We start from the raw sequence: 21,884 nt of genomic DNA, 5'->3' as shown, positions 1-21,884 counted from the left end.
GAAAATAGGATAGCAGTGCCTTTCTGATGCAAAACTGACCAAACCAACAGGACATTAAAAATGTTCCTCTTGGGCCCTGTTTTGCAAACCCATATGAAAATAGTTACTTTACACACACAAGTAGTTTCACCGCCTTCGGGTACAATGGGACCGCTCATGTGAAGTAAACTGCTTCACTTCTGGAAGGGTTTGCAGGATTGGGTCCTTCGTGCCCAGCAATTAACTACTGTGGTGCTGGGCAATGTAGAAAAACCCAAGACATGTATTATTGTCTACTGCTTAGGTTTATTTTCACAGGCTCATTGGATTAGTTTACCAGTCCTGTGCTGTTATTTTAGGCTGGTAATTTACTCACCCCGAGTATATACCGAATTTTAACTGTCAAACGTGTACCTAGACATAGGAGGCGTTGTAAATGTAAGCAGTGTAGACCCACTTCAGGGGAAGCCACACAGTCCACCATTCTCGGGATGTGATTATAGAAACACACCATGAAATAACAGGGAGTAATAATGTCCCTACTCAGGAGGGCCCATCCCCCCTCCCTTCTTCAATGTTACAGTTGTTTCCTTCTAATAAATTGGTTGAGACTATTATAAATCCCCCCTCGAAATCCCCAGTAATTGCTTTCAAATGTTGGCACCTCTGGAAAACTCTGAGCCTGAGAGGATTAAATGTTTCTCTCCAGAAATAAATGCCCTGATTGCAGCACCTTTTCCTTCAGCTCCCAACAGGGAGCAGCAGCAACTTAACTATTCCCCCCCCCCCACTTCCCCCAGCCCAGGCAGCAGCTCCAGCTCCACGCCCGCCCTGCCGCAGCGGAGCTAGCCCCGCGCTCACGTCCCAAGGTCACCGCGCTGCCCGGCGCTGAGGCGAGGGCCGCCGGCAGGGCCGCGTGCGCACCCGCGCTGCAGGTGAGGGGCCGGCCCGGCGCTCTCCTGGAGGGCGGGCGCGGTGGGAGTCGCTCCGGTTCGCATCCCCAGGGCGCGGGAGGACAGCGCTCGCTCGCGCATCCCGGCCGCCCTGCCGGGGTCCCGGCCAGCCGGGGGATGGGCTGCGGGCCAGCCCGGCTGCCGCTCTGCCGGTCCCGGGCTGCGCTCCGGCGGCGGCGGCCGGAGGGAGGATGGCGACGGCAGGTTATAAAGGGCTCGCTGCCTCTCCCCGCCCCCTGCGCGGGCTGAGCCGGAGTCGCCCTCCTCCCCCCGCCGGCCTCAGACGGGGGCATGGAGTTGGCGGGAGCCTATAAAAGCCCCTGACGGCGAGCCGGGGCCACCGTCCTGCAGGAGCCGGCCAGGCCAGGAGAACGAGACCATGTCCCATCACTGGGGTTACGCCAGCCACAACGGTGAGCGAGCCGGCGCGCCGGGCTCCATCCCCCGGGGGTCCCCGCTGGGCTTCCCCGGCCGGCTCCCGGCTGCTCCGCCGGCACCTGCCGCAGCCACCGCGCGGCTCAGCCTGCGCCGCTGCTCTTCGCCCCTTGGCAGCGCCGGCTCCGCTGAGCGCGGGGCGGTGCGGGGCATGCCCTGCCGCGGAGCCGGGCGGTGCTGCGGCCGGCACGGGGACCGCATTGCCTCTGGCACCAGGGGGAGCCGGCTCGGGGCGCTGTGGAGGTGGAGGGACCGGCCCCAGCCCGATCTACCCCGCTGAAGCCTATGGCAGCGCCTCCGGATTTACTGAGCTGAGATCGGAAGCCGGCCCCAGGAGCCCCGATTGCTCTAGTTGGGGGTGGGGGGGGGTCTGGTGACGTGCGGTCACTGCCCCCCTGGAAATGCGGTTCCTGGCAGAGGCATTGCCACGCAGGTGCCCGGTCCCGGGGCGTTCCTCCTTCTTCCAGCCCCACGAGCTCTTTCCCCAACCGCTGGACAGTTCAGCCGAGGGCGGCTCTGTCATTTGCGATGAAGTTTCTCTAATAGATCTGGACTCGTGGGGGAGGCTGGAGCATCTTCTGGTTTCTCGTGACAGCAATGCTGTGGCGGAGCTCTTCAAATCAGATGGGGAGCGGGGGAGAGGTCAGACCTGTGTCCCCTGCACATCCCAACCCCTGCTAAATGCAGTGAGGGGCTGGGCGGGCAATCAGTGCAGGATCGGGCCCTCCTGCGTCCACACCGCATCCGCGTCTCCTGAGTTCTCTCATTTAAGGCGCTTGAGACCAGCGCCTCCCTAACGTGAATGGTCAGTTCTCAGGATCTATGGGTTTATGTGGCAAGGGCCGGAGGTGGCGAAGACGGGTGCATCGTTAAATATTGATGCAAGAGTTAAAGCAGCAAATGCACTTATAGCATCAACTCCTCTATTGCATTTGTTATAAATTATTTCCACCCTCTGTGCCTTGCCTGCATCTTTTTCACGTTGGATTTGTGTGTGCTTTCTCTTGTAGGACCTGCTCATTGGCATGAGAATTTCCCCATTGCCAATGGAAAGCATCAGTCCCCTATTAATATCAACACCCAGTCCGCCCACTACGACGCTTCTCTGAAGCCTTTGCATGTCCATTATGACCCCTCCACAGCTAAAAACATCGTCAACAATGGGCACTCTTTCAATGTGGAGTTTGACGACTCTGCTGACAAATCAGGTGAGTCCTCGCTTTCAGGTGCTCCTGTAAGGGATTGAAATTGGACAGATTGGGAAGGGGGGAGAGGATTTTAACACTTTCCTCCTTATCTTTTACTAAAACGATGTGGTGAAATCCGGCTCCCGCTGAAGTCAATGGGAGTTTTTACCTCATCGGGTCAGGATTCAACCCATAAAGATTCATTCAGTTCATTTAGGCATCCTTTGCTCTAATTACAAGAAAGTTGATGTTTTATGTACTGTCTTGACCTGGCCTGATCCAAAGGCCACTGAAGTCAAAGGGAATCTTTTCAGTGAGTTCAGTAGGATTTGTATCATGCCTCAAATGCACAATAGACAGAAGTAAGGTAATTTATCAGGGATGACAAAGTGTATTTCTCCACCTGAAAAATACTAGCTTTGAGTGATACCTGCTAAATGGTTACAGTAAAAAGGCAGGATGCACTGCAGGAAGAAAAGGACAACAGAATAGCAAAACAACTAAAATTAGCAACTTGAAATGATTTGGAAATAGCCTCTTCAGTTTTATATTTTTGCTGCCAACAATTGCAGTGCAGAAAAAGGGGGCATCTCTCCAGGTCAGTACTGGACCAGTCAGGAAATGAGTTTGATATTCTCTAATTTAAATCCGCATCAGCCCTGGCATTCCCTGACTCTGGGCTTTCTAGATAAAGACAGCAATACATGTAGCATGTTCCCACACAGTTCACTGAGCTAGCTATTCTGCGGTATTTCAGGAGCCTGTTCATTGTACTGTACTGACAAGGGCCTGATCCTGAAAACCTCTATTCACATGATCTGTCCTTACTCACAGAAGTAGTCCCATTGAAGTGGATGAGAGTATTTGCATGAGTCAGGGCTACTTGTATGAGCAAGGGTTTTGCAGGCTTGCTCCCTAATTGTAATTTCTCAGCTGGCGGGATTTGCAGAAATCACCACCCTTCTGCAATGAATGTGCCTCTATATTTAATTTAGAAAGGGGAAAACAATCCCTCTGTAGAGACAGTAGCTGCCTGCTCTAGACACTGCCTTATTTAACTTGCTTGAGCAAGTGCCCTGTTTTTCCTAAGCAGTTCCTTGGCAATGTCATTTAGGGGATGGTGCTGAAAACAAATTATCAGTGCCTACAACATTTTGTGTGTGTGTGTGTACGAACCTAGGCAGTATTGTAGCTGTTCAAAACTATAATGAAAACTCAACAACATATTTTCCAACCTGCCTTTAGAGTAAATGGGACTAAATGGATAGCTAAACGTTTCACAAATGTATAGACAAGGATATACAATTCAGTCAGAACATCCATTGTAGCATGAATATCTGTTTTGCTTCAAGAAAAGGAGTACTCTGACTCACACAGTTTTCTAGTGCCTAATTCTGTGCTGAGAACTCTTAAGTCCTGTTAAAGTTGGTTGGAATTGACAGTGCTCAGCACCATCAGGTTCAAACCTTTAGTGAATTTTAACTATGTCATGAGAAGTGGGAAACATGATGAAATTGCAAAAAGCAGATTTGCTTTTCAGGGCCCCATCCTTCTCCGTGTGTGTGTGTGTGTGTGTGTGTGTGTGTTAAGGATGTTATGAAACTTAATTTAAATTCAGTAACTCAGAAACAGAAAACTGCCAGGGTATATAAAAGTTTTCATAAATATCCTTTGGAAGAACAGCTCCTAATGAGAAAAAAAAATAGCACAGAAATTGAATATCTCTATTCTGTGAGAATGATTCACACACAGCTACAGCTTGCAGAGAGTGGGAGGGGATGAGAGTGAAAATACAGTAGCTCTACAACTCATCAAACACTGGACTGGAAAAAAAAAACATTATACAGATATCTGTATAAATTCACCTGAGGGTAGATTCTGTACTCTCTGATAGTCTTGTGAAAATCACCGTACATAAAATCTAGCTGGCTGCACACTTGATTGATTCATTCGTATGCATTTAACTAGTTAGCCTAATTTTACAACACAGCGAAAGCTGCTTATGACTTGCTTACATTTCATGCACTTCCTATATACAACATTCTGATGCTGAGCTTGATTATTTCTTTACCAAGTTCCTGGTTAAACATAATGTAGCAAGCACAAGGAGAAATTATAAGAATTTATTTTATCTGATGTCCCTTTTTACATTAAAAATTAAGGACCTAATCCTGCAAATACTTATTAAAAGGTGTAGTTCTCACGCCGATGAGAAGTCCCATTTATGTCTGTGAGACTACTTAATGTAGTAAGCACACCATGAAGTAGTAAGTAAGGTCCTGATTTGTGACTAATTTTACACACAAGTAATTTTATGCAAAGAAGTAGTCCCATTGGCCTAGATCCTACAAGCACTTAAGCATGTGCATAGTTTCGTTTGTGTGACTAATCCCATTGAAGTCAACAATACTACTCTTGTGACTAAGGTTATGCATATACTTAAGTGTTTGCAGGATCAGGGCCTTATTATTTACAGAATCAGGGCATGTCCCTGAAATTACAGGCACAGGTTCTAATGTCTTAGTAAAAATAGGTGCAAGAGCAAAAAACGTTTTTGGATAAAATCTTTTGGAATAGCATCATTGTGACCATTATGCATTTCTCTGATTCAGACAATATTTCATGTGGTCATTATTAATAAAATCATTAAAATAAATAGAAATTAGAGATCAGACTATCCAGATACTTGATATAAAACATAGCCCCTAGAAAAGAAAAGGTTCCATATATATTTGTTATATAATGCATTGCATGTGTCTCCTGCATAACTTGTCGAGAGCCTAAACACTAATGCAAAAAAAATGTATTTAAAAATCATCCCTCTCCCTTGCTGAGGCACCAAGGTATTGTGCAGTGTAATAAAAGTGCAAAATAAATGTTTAAATCTCTTCAAAATAAAAACAATTCCATGTGTCTTTTACGAATACTCCATTGTCATAAGGGGAAAAAAGTCTTTAGTCTGCTCTTTTAGAAAATTTGCTCTTTAGTAATAACAGAAGCTTATATGTGCATAATTCTTGATTCAATTTCTATTTTCATTATTCCAGTATCCCAAGCATGTTCAGTATTCTAAAAAACTCCTTTGTATAGTAATGGTTTAAGATTTCTAAACTAAATCATGATAGAAAAAGGTATGTGATAACTTTAGAAATTTAAATTTTTAGAAACCACTAAGTATTGAGAGTAATCTTTTTTTAAAAAATATTTCATAAAAGCTCTCGGCCCAATCCTGTAGCTCTTACTTACAAGTGTAGTTCTTCTGAAGTTCTTGGAACTACTGGTAAGAATTAGATGGGCAGGATTAGACCCTGGGCTTTTTAAAGTGTGTCCTTAATATTTTACGGTTACTAGTTCAGCCTTAGAAATGCTGTAAGTAGTGAAATGCCCACAAATCAATAGTGACATTTATTTTACTCAAGCGTTTTTCTATTTTGAAAGGCCACGATTTTCCCTTAGTATGGACATTTTATGTATTTTGTTTTGTTTGCAATTTTATGGAAAGCTTTCTGAGACTGTTTGTACCAAGCAGGATACAAACTACTCCAATTATTTTTATCTTCTCTTCATCCACTTTAATTCTTGTGGCTGAACATTTTATTTGGCTTCTCCATGTCTACACATCATTTTGGAGGAAGCAGGAGTGAGCTTCCCAGCCTGGGTCAACAGACTTCTGTCAGCGGGGCTCATGCTAGCACTCTAAAAATAGCTTTGTAGACACGGTTTGAAGTTGCGGCTTGAGCTAGGAGCTCAGGCTCTGAAGCTCACCCCACCCCTCCTTAGGCTTCATAGCCCAGGCTGCAACTTCAAAGCGCTGTCCATACAGCTATATAGAAAGTGCTAACGTGAGCCCTGCTAACCTGAGTACGTTGACCCAGGCTAGGAGGCTTGCTCTCACTTGCTCCAAAATCCTGAATAGACATACTCTGTGGTCTTTTAGTAATAGTGAAAGTGTGAGTATTTCCTAGCAGTGGCATTTAAAATGTCTGACACTTTAAATAAGGGCAAATAGTCTCTTTGCTACAAATACCATAGGGCAGTGGTTCCCAAACTTGTTCCGCTGCTTGTACAGGGAAAGCCCCCAGCGGGCTGGGCCGGTTTGTTTACCAGCCGCATCTGCAGGTTCGGCCGATCGCGGCTCCCAGTAGCCGCGGTTCTCTGCTCCAGGCCAATGGGAGCTGTTGGAAGCAGCGGCCAGTAAGTCCCTCGGCTCACACCGCTTCCAGCAGTTCCCATTGGCCTGGAGCAGCGAACCCCGGACATTGGGAGCCGCGATCGGGCGAACCTGCAAACGCGGCAAGTAAACAAACTGGCCCGGCCTGCCAGGGGCTTTCCCTGCAAGCGGCGGAACAAGTTTGGGAATCACTGCCACAGGGACTAAATCGAAGACTACAGGGTATCCATTCTGATATCTCAGAAATGCAACTACATCAATGGAACACCTCAAGGTAGTAAGCATTACATGCAGTATTTAGTGTTTGCAGGATCAGGCCCGAAAATATCATAATAAATGCACCTTATTCTTGGGATTTGTCCCTACTGCATTTGTAGCAAAGATGATATTTGCACCTAGTTAAAGTTACAGGCACTTTAAATCCTGTTGTGAGGAAATAGTTACACTTTCACTATTGCTAAATGACCGCAAGAAACAGCGACTAACCAAAGCTGACAACTGACTTGCCTCAGGACAGCTAAAAGTGTCAAGAAAACCTGTAACCTGGTTATAATCTGATTTATATAAACGTTTCTCAGAAATGTTTTCACAATATGCATAGGGCCTTAATTTCAATGGCACTGCTCACAGTTGTGAGCACAATGCTCTATAGCACCTCTCATGCTTATTGAGCTTATATGAAGCAAAGAATCCTGTCAGTAATGAATTTGTTTTATAATCATAATATAAACTGATCTATTTTTTAGCTATAAAGATGATACAATATAATTGGAAAATCTGATTTCAAGTTCTATAGCTAATAGTAAATAGACTGCTAATTTCTCCTTATGGCTAACTCTTTGTTAGTTGTTTGTTTTCTTCTTTTTTTTATAATTGCTTTTAAGATAGAGAAAATATTCTAAGTCAAGCTACAAATTCATGTACATTTGACATTTTTATGGAAATACAATCAATATAAAACCTTAAAGTTACTCTGCCATTCCTGGGAGGTCAACATATAGGGGCAACTTTGACACTAGTACTGCATGGAAGACTCTCCTCAATAATTTTAAGCAAGTATATTTTTTTCAGGTGATTCTTTCTATAATGGAAAAGAATGGAGGTACCTGGGGGACCATTCAGACACATTTCTTTAGTTATGACTCAGTGTAAACAGACCAAGGAATATTTGTTATCCTAGGAGAGAGTGTGTGGGCACTGCTTGGTTTGCAGTGAGTTACACTGCAAACTATGTCGCTGTTGGATTTTTTCATTTCCCACTGCAGCAAGGATCAGTTTAGGGAGGAAACATGCAGGTCTGCAGTCTTCAAGATAAGATGTTCTGAATACAGCCTTTGGCACAGGAGGTCTATTTTTAGGCCCACAAACACTGACGGTATAACATTAGCTATTGCCCAATGTTACATGTCACCATTATATGTCCAGAATACTGAATATTTACATTACTGTATGTCTAAACCAATATTTTGAATCATAAGGGGAACTGACTGAAAAGAACTCCTGTGGCTAAAGAAATGGAGAGGCTAACCTCTGTGCTTCAGGACACACCTGTGCGAGTCAGAACTTTCTCACTGTTATCATAGTCCAAGGCAACTGTTGTGTTATTTCTTTCAGTTATGTTTTAAACCAGGGATCAGCAACTTTTGGCACGCGGCCTGCAAGGGTAAGCCCCCTGGTGGGCCGGCCCGGTTTGCTTACCTGCCGCATCCGCAGGTTCAGCCGATCGCAGCTCCCACTGGGAGGCTGCGGGAAGCGGTGCAAGCCGAGGGATGTGCTGGCTGCCGCTTCCCGCAGCCCCCATTGGCTTGGAGCGGCAAACCGCAGCCAGTGGGAGCTGCGATCGGCCGAACCTGAGGACGCAGCAGGTAAACAAACTGGCCCAGCCCGCTGGGGGCTTACCCTGGTGGGCCACAGTCCAAAGGTTGCCGATCCCTGTTTTAAACTATAAATCTGGCCAGAAATCAGTTTTGGAATGGGCACATAGGGTGCGAGGAAACTCTCCTCACTTCATTGAACTCCCTCCTTAAGAGTCGCTTCTACTGTGTCAACGGAAGAAGTTAGTCAACTAATAACAGCTAAGTTGGGCAGCACTTGTTTTTAAAATATACAGCTAACGAGATGTGTGCCAATCATCCCCATATTCTGTTGGTGAGAGAGACAAGCTTTTGAGCTTACACAGAGCTCTTCTTCTTCTTCTTCTTCTTCTTCTTCTTCGTGTAAGCTTGAAAGCTTGTCTCTCTCACCAGCAGAAGTTGGTCCAGTAAAAGATATTACCTCACCCACCTTGTCTCTCTAATATCCTGGGACCAACGCGGCTACAACAATACTGCATACAGTCATCTCCATCTGTTCTGTTTGTCTGATATATCACTTTCCTCACCCTCTTTCATTTGTTCATTTACTGGAAGTTATAAAAGACTTGTAAGCTCTTTGGGGCAAGGGACCCTGCCTTCCTATGTCTCAGTTCATCATCCATCAGATGTCAAGGAAAATAAGCACCTGTTGGTGCTATTGTAATATTTTGCAATACACAATACACTTTTTTAGTAACATTTGCTAGGACTGTTCCATAGATCCAGCTGCCAGGAGACAAGGTGACATATTGTTACCACAATATTGTTTAAAATCATCTTCATGCTTATAATATGGCAATTATCAATTCAAGGACAGCTCATACAGGATGAAATTCACCCCATTGCAGAGGGTGCACACAGGGTCTGACCATTTAAAACCCATATAAATCGCTTGCTAAGGGATAATGTAGGACTTAAGTGCTGCACTGAGCCTTGTGCTCTGATGAATTTCACCCATAGAGGCTTGGTGTTCCTGATCTGTTCCCCTCTGATGTTAACAGCAATGCACTTTACTCACTTTTTTATTAATGATTCATAGGGATTTCTGACATATATTATGTTTAATATGCATAAGTTGTATCTGCAAATGGTTTCACTATAGGGAAATTTGTTTAACTGTACCCATTGAAAACAACCTTTTCTGACTCTGTTAGAAGTAGGGTTGCCAATTTTGGTTGGACACATTCCTGGAGGTTTCATCACATGATATAATTTTTAATTAAATTTTAAATTTTAATTCCTGGTGACTCCAGGGCAATCCTGGAGGGTTGGCAACCATAGTTAGAAGCCATTTGGAAAGCCTGATAGAGAAGGTGTGTTTTTGGGAGATAAGAGAAAAGAAATGAAACACCTCTCATTATGTGCCATATTTGCACATACTATATATATATATATATATTGGCAGCTTGACAGTGACTGTGACTCACCTGGGCTGAACTTTTCAGTATGGCCTGTGTGTCAACTAGGGACAGCCCACCCCTACTTAAGGACTCAAGACTATCGGGTGAAAATGGTCTTCAGATTTTTCCTTATGCCACGAGTCCATTGTGCATCTGTAGGGAGGTGTGTGTGTACATGTATAAGCATGGGTGTATGTATGTACTTATGTATGCCTGTCTATACATACACACACACACACACACACACACAATTAATTGCATTAACTACTAATGGCATGAGGAGTACTCTGGTCAGCATGCTCAGGGAGTAGCCTTATATCCTTAAATAGGGCAAGCTATCCTTAGCTGACACTCAGGCCATATCTAAAAGTTCAGTTAGGGTGTGTCACAGTCACTGTCACACTGCCAATATACAGTTTGTGCAAATATGGCACATATTGGGAGTGTTTAATTTCTTTTATGTTATCTCCTCAAAACACCTTCTGCCCTCTCGGGCTTCCCAAATGGCTTCTATGAGAGTCAGATGAGGTTGTTTATCAGCAGTAACTGTCACACAGTTTTCTTTTGGTGAAACTTATTGCGGAGGTTTCCCACAACAGCCTTGCATTACAAGGTGAACCCGTCCATTCAGAACCATTGGTCCTGCTTTACTCTCTGCTTATTGTGATATATTCTCCTAGGAGGGATGCTTGGGAGAGATAAAATAAAAGGGGAACATCTCCCCAAATGTGACATTCTGTCCTGTGTATTGGCAGCCTTACCGAAAGTATGATTCACCCTGGCTGAACTCTTCAGTATATCAGCTGGGGAAGCCCACCCCCTTCATAAGTACTCAGAATCCCTGAGCATGCTCTTTAGTGTATTCCCCATCCATTAACAGTACAGTGTGTTCAAACATGGCATGTTTTGAGTAATATTTCATTTATTATATCTCCTCAGCCAAATTGGAGTTCTATGACTGCTGGGGTTTTCATCTGAGAGGACTCTGAATTAGCACTAAATTCCATAGATTTTGAGCAGTGGACTTCCATCTTGCTTGGATGACTTTTTTCAGCTATAGGAAAATGTTCTATTTTTACTCATTTCCATTTGAGGAGTATTCCCTTTTTCTGCATTTATTCAGATTAACAAGCCTTAGAATAGTTTATTTCCTACCAATTTGATTTGTGTAAGTGGAGGATTTCATTCAATGTCTGAATTATTTTTTGAAAGAATCTTGCAGTTTAGCCATCTGGATTCTTTCCAAGAAAAGCGTTTCCCTGAATAAGATAAATTAGGGCTTGCTCTTTATAGTGAGTAAATCCCATCAGTGTTTGGAATCCCAGCAGTAAAGCCACAGTATTCCTGCAAAGCTTCACATAAAGGACCTGACTCTTCTCTAAATAACACCAATGCTACCCACACAGTTTAGGCCAAAGTTGCTAATGCTCTGAAGTAAATGTGGGAGAGGTAACTGCTCAGTAAAACTTCTTTTACAGTAGAATGGCCTGGCCCATGTAACCACTTGCCTTTGACTGTGTAGATTTCTCTTAATCAACAAAATGTCCTTTTAATTCTACACACTCTACGATCTCACCAGGAAATGTGTTAGGGCCAAATCCAGTTTAATGTATTCATGCAAGGAATCCCAGTGAAATCAATGGGACTTTTCACATGGGTAAGGCGAGTAGGATTTGATCATTAAACTTTCCTACGAGTCAAAGCACTTTTACCTCCTTTGTAAAGTGCTTTGGGATCTATGTAACTGCTCGGGGTATTATTCATCATCATCATCATTATTACTGCTGTCTCTCAAATCTGCTCAACATTGTCTCAATACAGAAAAAATACAGTGCCCACTTCTAAATTGAAATGAAGTGCCCCAAAACGTATTGTACCTTAACATCTTTCATGTTGTCATTGAATAGAAAAAAAATCACATTTGTAGCCCATCATCATGTAGTCACATGAGCCTTAGCCACAGAACAGGAGTTACTGCTGTATAGAACATGCTGCTTTGAGAAAGGAACATGTGACAAAGATTGGCTGTTCCCTTTTTCACCCCACACCTAGCAATTTTCGCCTGCTCACATTTACTTGCGCTTGTGTTGTGCGCCCATGTTTAAACACCTACAGGTTCAGTGGCAGTGGAGTGGGGCTTTTGTGATTGCCAATGGGGCCCGATTTGGGATGTAGGCACCTAACGGCCACTGTGGGTACCTAACTCCTTTTGTGACTCTAGCCCAAAGGGTATATTTTGCCCATTGTACCTAAGTTTTTCAAATCTAATATTATACCTACAAAGCTGTAGCCTTGACAATGGATGCAAAGGTAGTTGTGTATATCTTAAATTGCATTTTCTTGTGGCTAAAGTCTTGAGTCATTCCCTTCACATCATTGTAATTACCCCCGCCCCAGTTGTCAATGGCTATTTTAGTCTGTGCTTGCATATAGTCAAAGTTAGCCAGAGCTGAAGAGATAGTGGCCTACTGTAATCAATTTACATACTCTCACACATGCACACACTGGCACAGTCATGGGTATGGACTGTTTGCAAACAGAGAAAAGCATTTTTATTCCATTGACCTATTTTGTTTGTGATGCATAATCCAGGCACTTTTATGGTAACATATAGCACATTTCTGTCACTTTGCGAGTACAAAATTGGGTTTTAGGGTCTATATCATCTTAAATTTTACTCCTAAAATACCTTTGCTTTTCAGATAATACCAGCTTAAACAAAGAATTAGATTGTGAGGCCTAAATGCTCTGCAGAAGAACAATTTGGCCTAAACCTTTCTCTGTTTACCCACACGATTTGCTCCATTGACTTCAATAGGATTACTTATTATCTGTTCGGGCTTGGTGCTGCACATGAAGACAGTTTCCCTGCCCTGAGCATTTTCCAGGCTCAGGGCTTGATCCTGCATCTCACAAGGGTGGGCTGTTCTGAGTATAAACACAAGGTAAAAATTAATGAGCAGGATAGGGAATTCAGGGAGCCCAATCCCGCATAATTGAGAGTGCTGCTGAGTGCTCTGGTTACACTAGGACTTAGTCACTGTAGTAGCAAGAGTAATACCAAATAGGGGCCTCATTTCCAAACCCGTCTCTCCTCAGACCTGACTCATGTGCCAGTCCTTATTTTACCAATATTTTGGGAGGGACTAATGGAGAAGGGAACACAAGAGGCTTGAGATTTACCTCACTTTAGTGAGGAAGGCTATGCCTATTGTTTAACCTCATATGTGCCTGTTGCTGGCCTTTACTCATACTTACACTGGAGCACAGCAACATTGGGCTCCCTGCTGTGCACCATGACGTTTGCAGGATTAAGGCCTAAATAGATGGCATAAAATGAAAGGGCAATTTGCATGAGTAAGGCAAACACTTTTAGGCCTTTAAGAGTGCTTTGGTGGAACATTTCTATATGGCCCTAGAATTCTGGTTATTCATCTTTTTTAGAATTTTTTATTATATTGTGACAGAAAAGTTTCTCACAGACCTTTCCTAAATCCAGTCACCTTGTATTATTAGCATGGCTGGTAAATTGCTGATGAATCTCATACATTAAAGCCATTTAAGTTTTTAGATGTCTGGTATAGACTAGGTGCAGCTGTGCCAATACAAGTTTGTAGTGTAGACCTGCCCTTAGAAGCCCTGAGTTCAGTGTTCTGTTTTAGAGTAAGGCTCCATAACAAAGGAGGTGAGGCAAATACTAATGGAGGCTGTTTGGTTTGCAGTGCTGAGGGGCGGAGCGCTTGAGGGAACCTACAGACTGATTCAGTTTCACATTCACTGGGGCTCCTGTGAAGGCCAAGGTTCTGAGCACATTGTGGATGGAGTGCAATATGAAGCCGAGGTAAGACTGGATTTTTTCTTATAGGGGACTGTTCACACTAGGCATTTTTCCTTAAAATTTCCCATCAGCGCTACTCCCCCAGTGGCAGCAATGCTGTGAGTTCTAGCAGGGTAAGACAACATGGTGGTGGCTGCTGGTCTACATTAGTGCTCCCAACACAGAAGCAGCACCATACTATAGAATGGTGGGAAATGTTAAGTAAAATCTTGTGTAGATACAGCCTAAAAGTGCTGGATGGTATCAAGCAAGATGTGGTATTCACTGTAAAAGATTTCCATTGCAGCCACTTCATTTCACAGATGTGACAGAAGCAAAACAAACAAACGGCTCATGGGAAGCATTGGAAAAAATTCTATTCCCTGTGCATCTGTATATCATAGGTTCCCCATTTTCTTGTCTCTAGTGTTAAAAACCAAAGTGTTTGCTCTGACATGACAAGACTTTTGGTTTCTTAAAGGCTTTATTGCAGTTTTCAAGTCATGATCTGTGGTAGTGAGCGAGCAAGAGGAACTGTGGAGGGGACATACAGCAGTGGGACCTCAAGCAGACATTTTGGTTGACCCAGCCAGGGACCCCTATAGGACTGTATGCTAGAGCAGTAGCTGCACTACCCTTTGCTACACTCCCCTGGACCCAGGCTCACCTCTACTCTGCTCCCGGAGCGGAAGGAAGACAAAGCCCTAGATTAACTATCTCACCCCTCTCTGTCCGCTTTGGAAGTCTAGCAGTGGCAGCAGAGATGGAGTTTCCCCAATTCTTGCACTAAGGTAGCACAAGGATTGGAATTGTGGCTGGCTCTTGCACTGGATTATAAGAGAAGTAGCTCCTTGCACTCTTTCTTTTCCTATCCCTTGTGCACCCATGCAGGGCCAGTGACAATCTGGTCTGAGAGTTCACCTGCCCTGCTTCTGCTTTTTTTTCACAAGGTACCGAGCATCTTTCAACTTTCTGAAGGCTCTGAGCACCTTGTAGGATTATACAAAGATTATAAAATTCTGCTTGTGGCACCATAATTAGCTGCTGAACTTCCTGTGCAGATAGTTATGATGGCACAGATTGTTATGATTTCAAATGAGGAATAAGCAGCAGGAGCAGATGAGCTTCTGAAGAATCAAAATCCTGTCTTCATCTTAATAGCCCTAAAAACAACTAAGAAAACAAAAACAAAAAAGAGGAGCTAACCAACTAGATTGATGCAGAGGTACATTTATTTCCAAACAGAATGTCCTCCAAAGTTTTCCAGGAGCTGTCATTTTTTAAGGCATTACCTTAAAATTTGCAGGCCAAACTCAGCCATAGTGTAAACATGTATAACTCCCCTAAGTCAATAGAGTTTATTTAGAGCATGTTTAACTCTATATCCTTTAAAAAAAAAAAAAAGGACAGAATACTTTGATTTAAAATTAGGCCAAATCCTGCAGTCCTTGCTTCAGCAAAATTCCCACTAAAGTCAACTGGAGTTTTACCAGAATAAGGACTGCAAGCTATGGCCCACACTTGGCATTTAGAAATGTTTTTGAAAATAAGTATGAGAAGCACTTCTTATTATAAATATCTATTGCACAAATTTCTACAAGAGACATAAAAGCAAATCAATGATGCAACAATTTCAGAGCTGTATGCAAAACTTTTCAAGTTTCAGCAGTAAAACACCATCTGTGTTAATGTTTTTGGTAAATGGTCATCTGTTAGTTGAGATGCTCTGTTAGATGGAAGGTGCTGTTTATAAATGTCTCTTGTCTCCTTGATTCTAGCTTCACCTGGTTCACTGGAACACAAAATATGGTAGATTTGATGAAGCTGTGAAGCATCCTGATGGCTTGGCTGTGGTAGGCGTTTTTCTGCAGGTTAGTTGAACAATCACCGTATTATTATAGTAATGTATTGTTTGTACAGCACCTACCATGATGGAGCACCTAGCACTATTGCAATACAAACACAGAACTAAAACATGCCCCCATCCCAACAAGATTACAATCTAAGGCCTTGTCTACACCCAGAAGTTGTACTGGTTTAGAAATACTGTAGAGTTAAAGAGGTACTTCCCCCCAGAGTTATATTGGTATAAAGGTGCTTATACTCACTAAGTCCTACTGTATGAAGAGCAGTAAGATATATTGGTCTATGGCCCTTTATACCAATATAATTGTGTCCACACTAGGGGTGGTGGTATTGGTATAAGTATGCCATGAAAAAAAAAATCACACCGTCTAAAAACTGTGAAAACCAGGCATAAATAACCTCTATTTTCCCTTTCATTTGTCACTCCTCAATGGCAGGATGTTTTGTGCCACATTAATTACCTTTGCTTAATATAAAGGTTGAGAAATACACAACCAGCTAAAGATGATGATTTGTCTCTACTATGTTCCCTCTATTCTGGTCATGTTGGTTTTATTGGGAGTTTAACTGTTCATTTCTCAGAAGTCAAATTTAAAGTCCAATCATAAATCCACATACCTTAAAAGAAAATCATTTTATTCTGTCCCACAATCCTTGACTTCTGCAGATTAGTCAGCACAAGCCATTTGTGCTGATTGGCAAACTTCATATGCTTTACAATGTGAGGGCACAGCCACTTTCATCATTCAGCATTATGAGAAATCTCTGTGAAACTAATTGGTGCTGTGGTGATGTAATTTAAAATGTGTCTTCAGTTAACTATGGTGGTAAATCTAAGCAAACACATATGCACCTACTTACTTTCTTTTCATGTGGTTTGCATTACAGGCGGGAAGTGACAGGCCTGAGATACAGAAAGTTATCGATGCACTAGACTCCATTCAAACCAAGGTAGTATATGATCTCTATGCCAACTGATAACAAGCACAGCTGTTTTCTATAGTTTTCTTCTTGAAAAGTGCAAAATTGAAGTTCCTTACTTCTGCTTGCTATATGCAAGTACTACAGTAGAACAGCTCTCCATGTCATCAGCACTGACACCTTTGTAATCCCTACCCTGATGAGAGCTCAAATGCTTTTTTTTTAAATTAGGCTAATAAAAGATATACAGCATTGTAGGTCATCCAGCAATCGGAAAGGATTTATGTAAATACTGTTTTCATACCATTATGATCGTGTGCTTCTGGCTTTCAGTTGCAGTGGAGTCCATAGTTGTTATGCTGGGCCAGGTTCATGCCTGGTATAAATCAGATGAGTTACACTAATGACTGAAGTCAATGAGTTTGGCCATTAACGTCACATAGCAGAACCAGACCCACAATTTTTTATATTTGCTGTGTCTCTTTTGCCATCTGTGCATGGGATATAGATTGTGGATGTTTTTAGAGGAAGAGGCAGTAACTTTAGACATTTGAAACAAGGATGGAGGGCTTGATCCTGGAAGGTGCTAAGCAACTTTAACCCCAACAGTTTTCAGCAAATTGTAGGAGGGTCTCAGTACTGTTCAGAATTAGCATCCATCTCTCTCTCTCTTTCTAAAGCAGGGGACACACTTGGCAAGAAATATCAAACCTCCCTTAACTAGCTCCACTAATGCAAGCAAGGTGTGTATTTTCCAACTAGTCTTACACCACAGTTTTAACAGGCTGTTCTATCTTCTTAGGGCAAGCAAGCTTCCTTCACAAACTATAATCCCAAGAATCTGCTTCCCGCATCCCTGGATTACTGGACTTACCAAGGTTCGCTGACCACTCCCCCTCTATTTGAATGCGTTATCTGGCATGTTCTGAGAGAACCCATCAGTGTCAGTCCAGAACAGGTAACTCTTCAGTAGCTAAAGGTCATTTTTCTATATGAAAATACTCTCATTCGCCTTCGTTTAGACTTCAGTGGGATCTTCTGCTGAAGCTGCAGTTTACATTACTGGAACAGAATAGAGTCCGATTGCACAGCTTTGTGAAAGAGAAGATAGCATCATGAATCATTGGTTCAATATGCATATCTGAAATGTTTATTTTCTCCCTCTCTGGTCACTGTGTTCATATGTGTGTTGAAGTGGACTTTGCTGCTACTCAGGACAGGAGTCAAGAAGAAATGCCATTGCTTGGAATGCAGAAAATCTGCAGCTTCCAGAAGTTTGCATTTTATCTCAAGAAACTCTTTTATTGTGCAGCCTGATGACACTGGCAAATGCTCTCAGAGTAGAGCACTGACAAGTTGAGTGTCTCTGGGCATTAGTTCTGTGCACCATTCCTTAATGAAATTACGTAGATTCAAGATTCATCCTCAGGGCTGCAGTGGTTTAGCTAAGAAGATAAAAATAGGACCCTTGAGTCTATAAATATAAGCCATATTTGAAGGGCTTTAGTTTACTCTCACAGGCTTACATCAATTTTACCAATGGCTATTGCTCTAACAATAATCAAATAATTGTGTTTCTTTATTGACTTGAGATGAAAAGAAGCTGTGATCTGGTGCTGGGCATAATTTAATAAAAGTGCAGGGGAAAGGAAGAGGATGAACTATTGGAAATGTTCATTAAACTACAGTATCTATTACTACTAATAAGATGCTTTGGAGTGAGTCTTAGCTTGACATCTGTGTTTAAAGCCACAGGAACTATTACTGATGATCAAGGGGACATGAATGTAGCTTTACAACATGGGAGAGAGGGGAGGGGAAATACTCAAAATAAATGAGTATTTTTCCCTTATGAAAGCCATCCTCCATCTCTTCCCATCCGCAAATCCATTTATCACATTGCACCTTTCAAAACCAACTACTCAAGACCAAAGCTGCACATATCATGTATTTTGTCATTCCTAAATGCTGAACAAATCAAGAAACCATAAAACAGCTTGGGGAAAAAAGGATATCCTAAAATTTAGCATCTGTTGGGAATGTTATCACTGGACTTCAATTCACAGTTGGCAACTGTTTTTTTCTAAAGATAGGCAGATTTTGAATATTTGTCAGGAGGAGAGGAGGAGGACGTGGTGAGGAGGAGGAGGTGGTTTAGGATAGCAAATCCATAAGAATTGCTATACTGAATTACTGATTATTGGAACACGTAGGGTTGCAGCATTCTGAGCCATGTACCATGTCTCTCAGTGAAGTTAAAAGCCTCTCATAAGGCTGCTCTTTGCCAATCAGAGCGTAGCATGATTTTGTGTCACAGAACCATTCTGCATGTTTACAAATGCTGCAGTCCCCTCGCATCCTTCTGTCAGCAATTTCTATGCTGTGTGTTTTCAGACATGGTGTCCCGAATCAGTTAACTAAAATGAGGACTATTTCTAACCTGCTGGTCACTTGCATTGAATTATATTTGTCTGACCTTTGTCACACATGAGAAAGCAGCATGAATAGCTGAGTACCTGTGACAAATCCACATGGTGTCCTGGAGTGCTGGGTTTTGCAGTTAGTTCTGAATTAGCTGAAGTATGTGTAAAAATCACACATAGATAGCTCCCTATAGACCACATCTAAAGAGTCTCCTGTGTGTTGATTATTCTAGCAGGTACCTCAAAGGTGGCAGAGCAAGACTTGTTTTTAATGGAAGTACATGAATAAACACTGTGTAGGGTAAATGTCCTACTGCTTGGGAAACCGCACATTTACTTCAGATATTTCAGGGCCTGACTGTCCCAAGGGACCTTTGGAACAGAAGAGTATTATGGCACAATTATACACAGAGATGGTTCTATTTTAGAGGGCTATGAAATTGCAGATCATGCTTTAGGATAGACCGTCACATTCTTACTGTACATTCCCATGGAAATTGAGATCTATTCTCTTCTCATATCAGTTTAACCCCAGGATAGCTTCACTGACTTCTGTTGAAGTAATTGCTGAATTACACCAGTATGAGAAAGGGATCAAGTAAATGTTGTTTAAAAATCAAACTGTCAAAAGAGTTTCAGCTTTCAAAATAGCCAAGTGTTCAATTAATCTATAGACCTGGAACAAACACAGAGCCAGCTCTGGCCCCTTTGTGAAGTTCCTGTGATTCAACAGTTCCATAAAACTATACCACTCTTTCCCAGCTCTACCAGCACAGATGGCATGTCGATGGCCAAAAAGAATGTGTCAGGGGCAGGAAAGGGTTTGGGTGAAACACCTTGCACTGAGTTCCTTGGCCAGCAAAACAAAGAGGGGGGTGATCACTTAGATATCTTTAAGCCACCTTTCCCAATGCCCTAAGACTTGTACTGTCTCTGGCTCGCAGTATATACCGTAAATAGGTTGCCGGAGGCATGAGGATGCATCTGAAGGTTAATGTTGATCCTTTCTTTTTTCTCCAGCTGTGCAAACTCCGTGGCCTTTGCTTCAGTGCTGAGAATGAGACCCCATACCATATGATGGACAACTGGCGTCCATGCCAGCCTCTGAAGGGCAGAGAAGTTAGAGCATCATTCCAATGAGCTGAGCACTGAGCTCATAAGAAATTGCTGTGTTTGTGAGGGAGGAGTCCTTTCTGCTAAGCACAAATCAAACCTTTGCTAGCTGTGCACTGGCAACATTTCTTCTCCTAGATCTCTCGCTTCTTCCATTCAGCATCTGAAGTTCTGGCTAATGAAATGTGAAAGACCCTAGACCAAGAGAAAAAGGGTCTTAAGGTGTGGGGAGAGGGGAAATCTGTGTGGTGTTTGATAATTGCTGTGACTGACACTTTGACTGTTTGGCAAAGCACATAATGACAGCAAAATAAGCCATTTTAAGTAACCTCATCTACAGGTGATAGTATATATAACTAACAGTACTCAGTAATGTGAAGCTTTTTGGAAGCACAGGAATACAGAATAATTTGGACATTTTAAATGTGATTTAAGAGATTAAGTTGTGTCAACATAGGCAGTGAAAAGCAAATTAATAATTATTAAATGTCTTAGATTTTAAGAAATTGAAGTGTAAATATTTTTTAAATTTTACATTTTTAGCCATGGTATCATCAACCTCAATTATGTCTTAATATTAGTGTGTTGGTTTTTTAAATTACAAAATGTCTTAAATTAAATATTTATAAAACTTATTACCATAGATATAATACAGAGTAACTTTCCATTAAAATAATGTCATAATTTAAAGAAGAAATGAATATGTATTTTAGATAAATTCTCTAATAAAAAACCTCTATAATTATAGTTCTGTTTCCAGACTATTATTCAGTCCAGGAAAATGGGACAGGGAGTTTTCTGCATTCATGTGTGTATATATATATATAATTAGACACATAGTACTATAATAAATATTAATTAGAAACATAGAATACACAGGGACCAGTCTCACAGGTTTTGTCGCAGAGTTCAAGGAAACAGAAGCTGAAATGTGAACCAGTTTTGGTAACAGGGTGATTGCCTTACAGAGTCCCTGGTAGCAAAAGGAAGGCAACTATCTTTAACATAGATTATTAGCCTTAAGCAACCGCCCTTAAGGATCAGCAAAACTACTTGCATAATGGAGCTGCTCCTTAACAAAAAGGAGAACAAAATCATACTGAAGACCAAGTTAGGTTCCGAAGGCCATAGGTAGGCCTCTGTTTAAATGGCTTGATTTTCAGGAGTCCTGCACTTAGGACGGAAGAATCCCGTGCACTGCTACAGACTAGGGACCGAATGGCTAGGCAGCAGTTCTGCAGAAAAGGACCTAGGGGTTACAGTGGACGAGAAGCTGGATATGAGTCAACAGTGTGCCCTTGTTGCCAAGCAGGCTAACGGCTTTTGGCCTGTAGAAGTCGGGGCATTGCCAGCAGATCGAGGGATGTGATCATTCCCCTCTATTTGACACTGGTGAGGCTTCATCTGGACTTCAGATGCTGAATTGTGTCCAATTTGGGACCCCACACTACAAGAAGGATGTGGAAAAATTGGAAAGAGTCCAGCGGAGGGCAACAAAAATGATCAGGGGGCTGGGGCACATGTCTTGCGAGGAGAAGCTGAGGGAACTGGGATTGTTTAGTCTACAGAAGAGAAGAATGAGGGGGGATTTGATAGCTGCTTTTAACTACCTGAAACAGGGTTCCAAAGAGGATGGATCTAGACTGTTCTCCGTGGTAGCAGATGACAGAACAAGGAGTAATGGTCTCAAGTTGCAGTGGGGGAGGTTTAGGTTGGATGTTAGAAAAAAACTTTTTCACTAGGAGGGTGGTGAAGCACTGGAACTG

General features: G+C 42.6%; 1 protein-coding gene across 2 annotated transcripts; it reads left to right on the top strand.

Moving 5' to 3' along the window:
• Nucleotides 1–999: 999 nt before the first annotated feature.
• On the top strand, nucleotides 1,000–20,865 carry LOC102930688 (carbonic anhydrase 2). 2 transcript variants are annotated; one of them, XM_037892341.2, is made up of 7 exons: nucleotides 1,000–1,345; nucleotides 2,378–2,575; nucleotides 13,701–13,819; nucleotides 15,574–15,666; nucleotides 16,550–16,612; nucleotides 17,385–17,540; nucleotides 20,026–20,865. In XM_037892341.2, the coding sequence occupies exons 1-7, from the start codon at nucleotides 1,312–1,314 to the stop codon at nucleotides 20,143–20,145; spliced, it is 783 nt and encodes a 260-aa protein (XP_037748269.1). In that variant the 5' UTR covers nucleotides 1,000–1,311; the 3' UTR covers nucleotides 20,146–20,865. The 2 variants fall into 2 exon arrangements, with proteins under 2 accessions (XP_037748269.1, XP_043395334.1); XM_043539399.1 differs by lacking the exon at nucleotides 20,026–20,865 and adding an exon at nucleotides 17,778–18,286 and having other exon boundaries at nucleotides 1,187–1,345.
• Nucleotides 20,866–21,884: the final 1,019 nt, after the last annotated feature.

The sequence above is a fragment of the Chelonia mydas genome, chromosome 2 (assembly GCF_015237465.2).
Source record: "Chelonia mydas isolate rCheMyd1 chromosome 2, rCheMyd1.pri.v2, whole genome shotgun sequence".
Classification (NCBI taxonomy): Eukaryota; Metazoa; Chordata; order Testudines; family Cheloniidae; genus Chelonia; species Chelonia mydas.
This window is presented reverse-complemented; position numbering and strand designations above follow the sequence as displayed.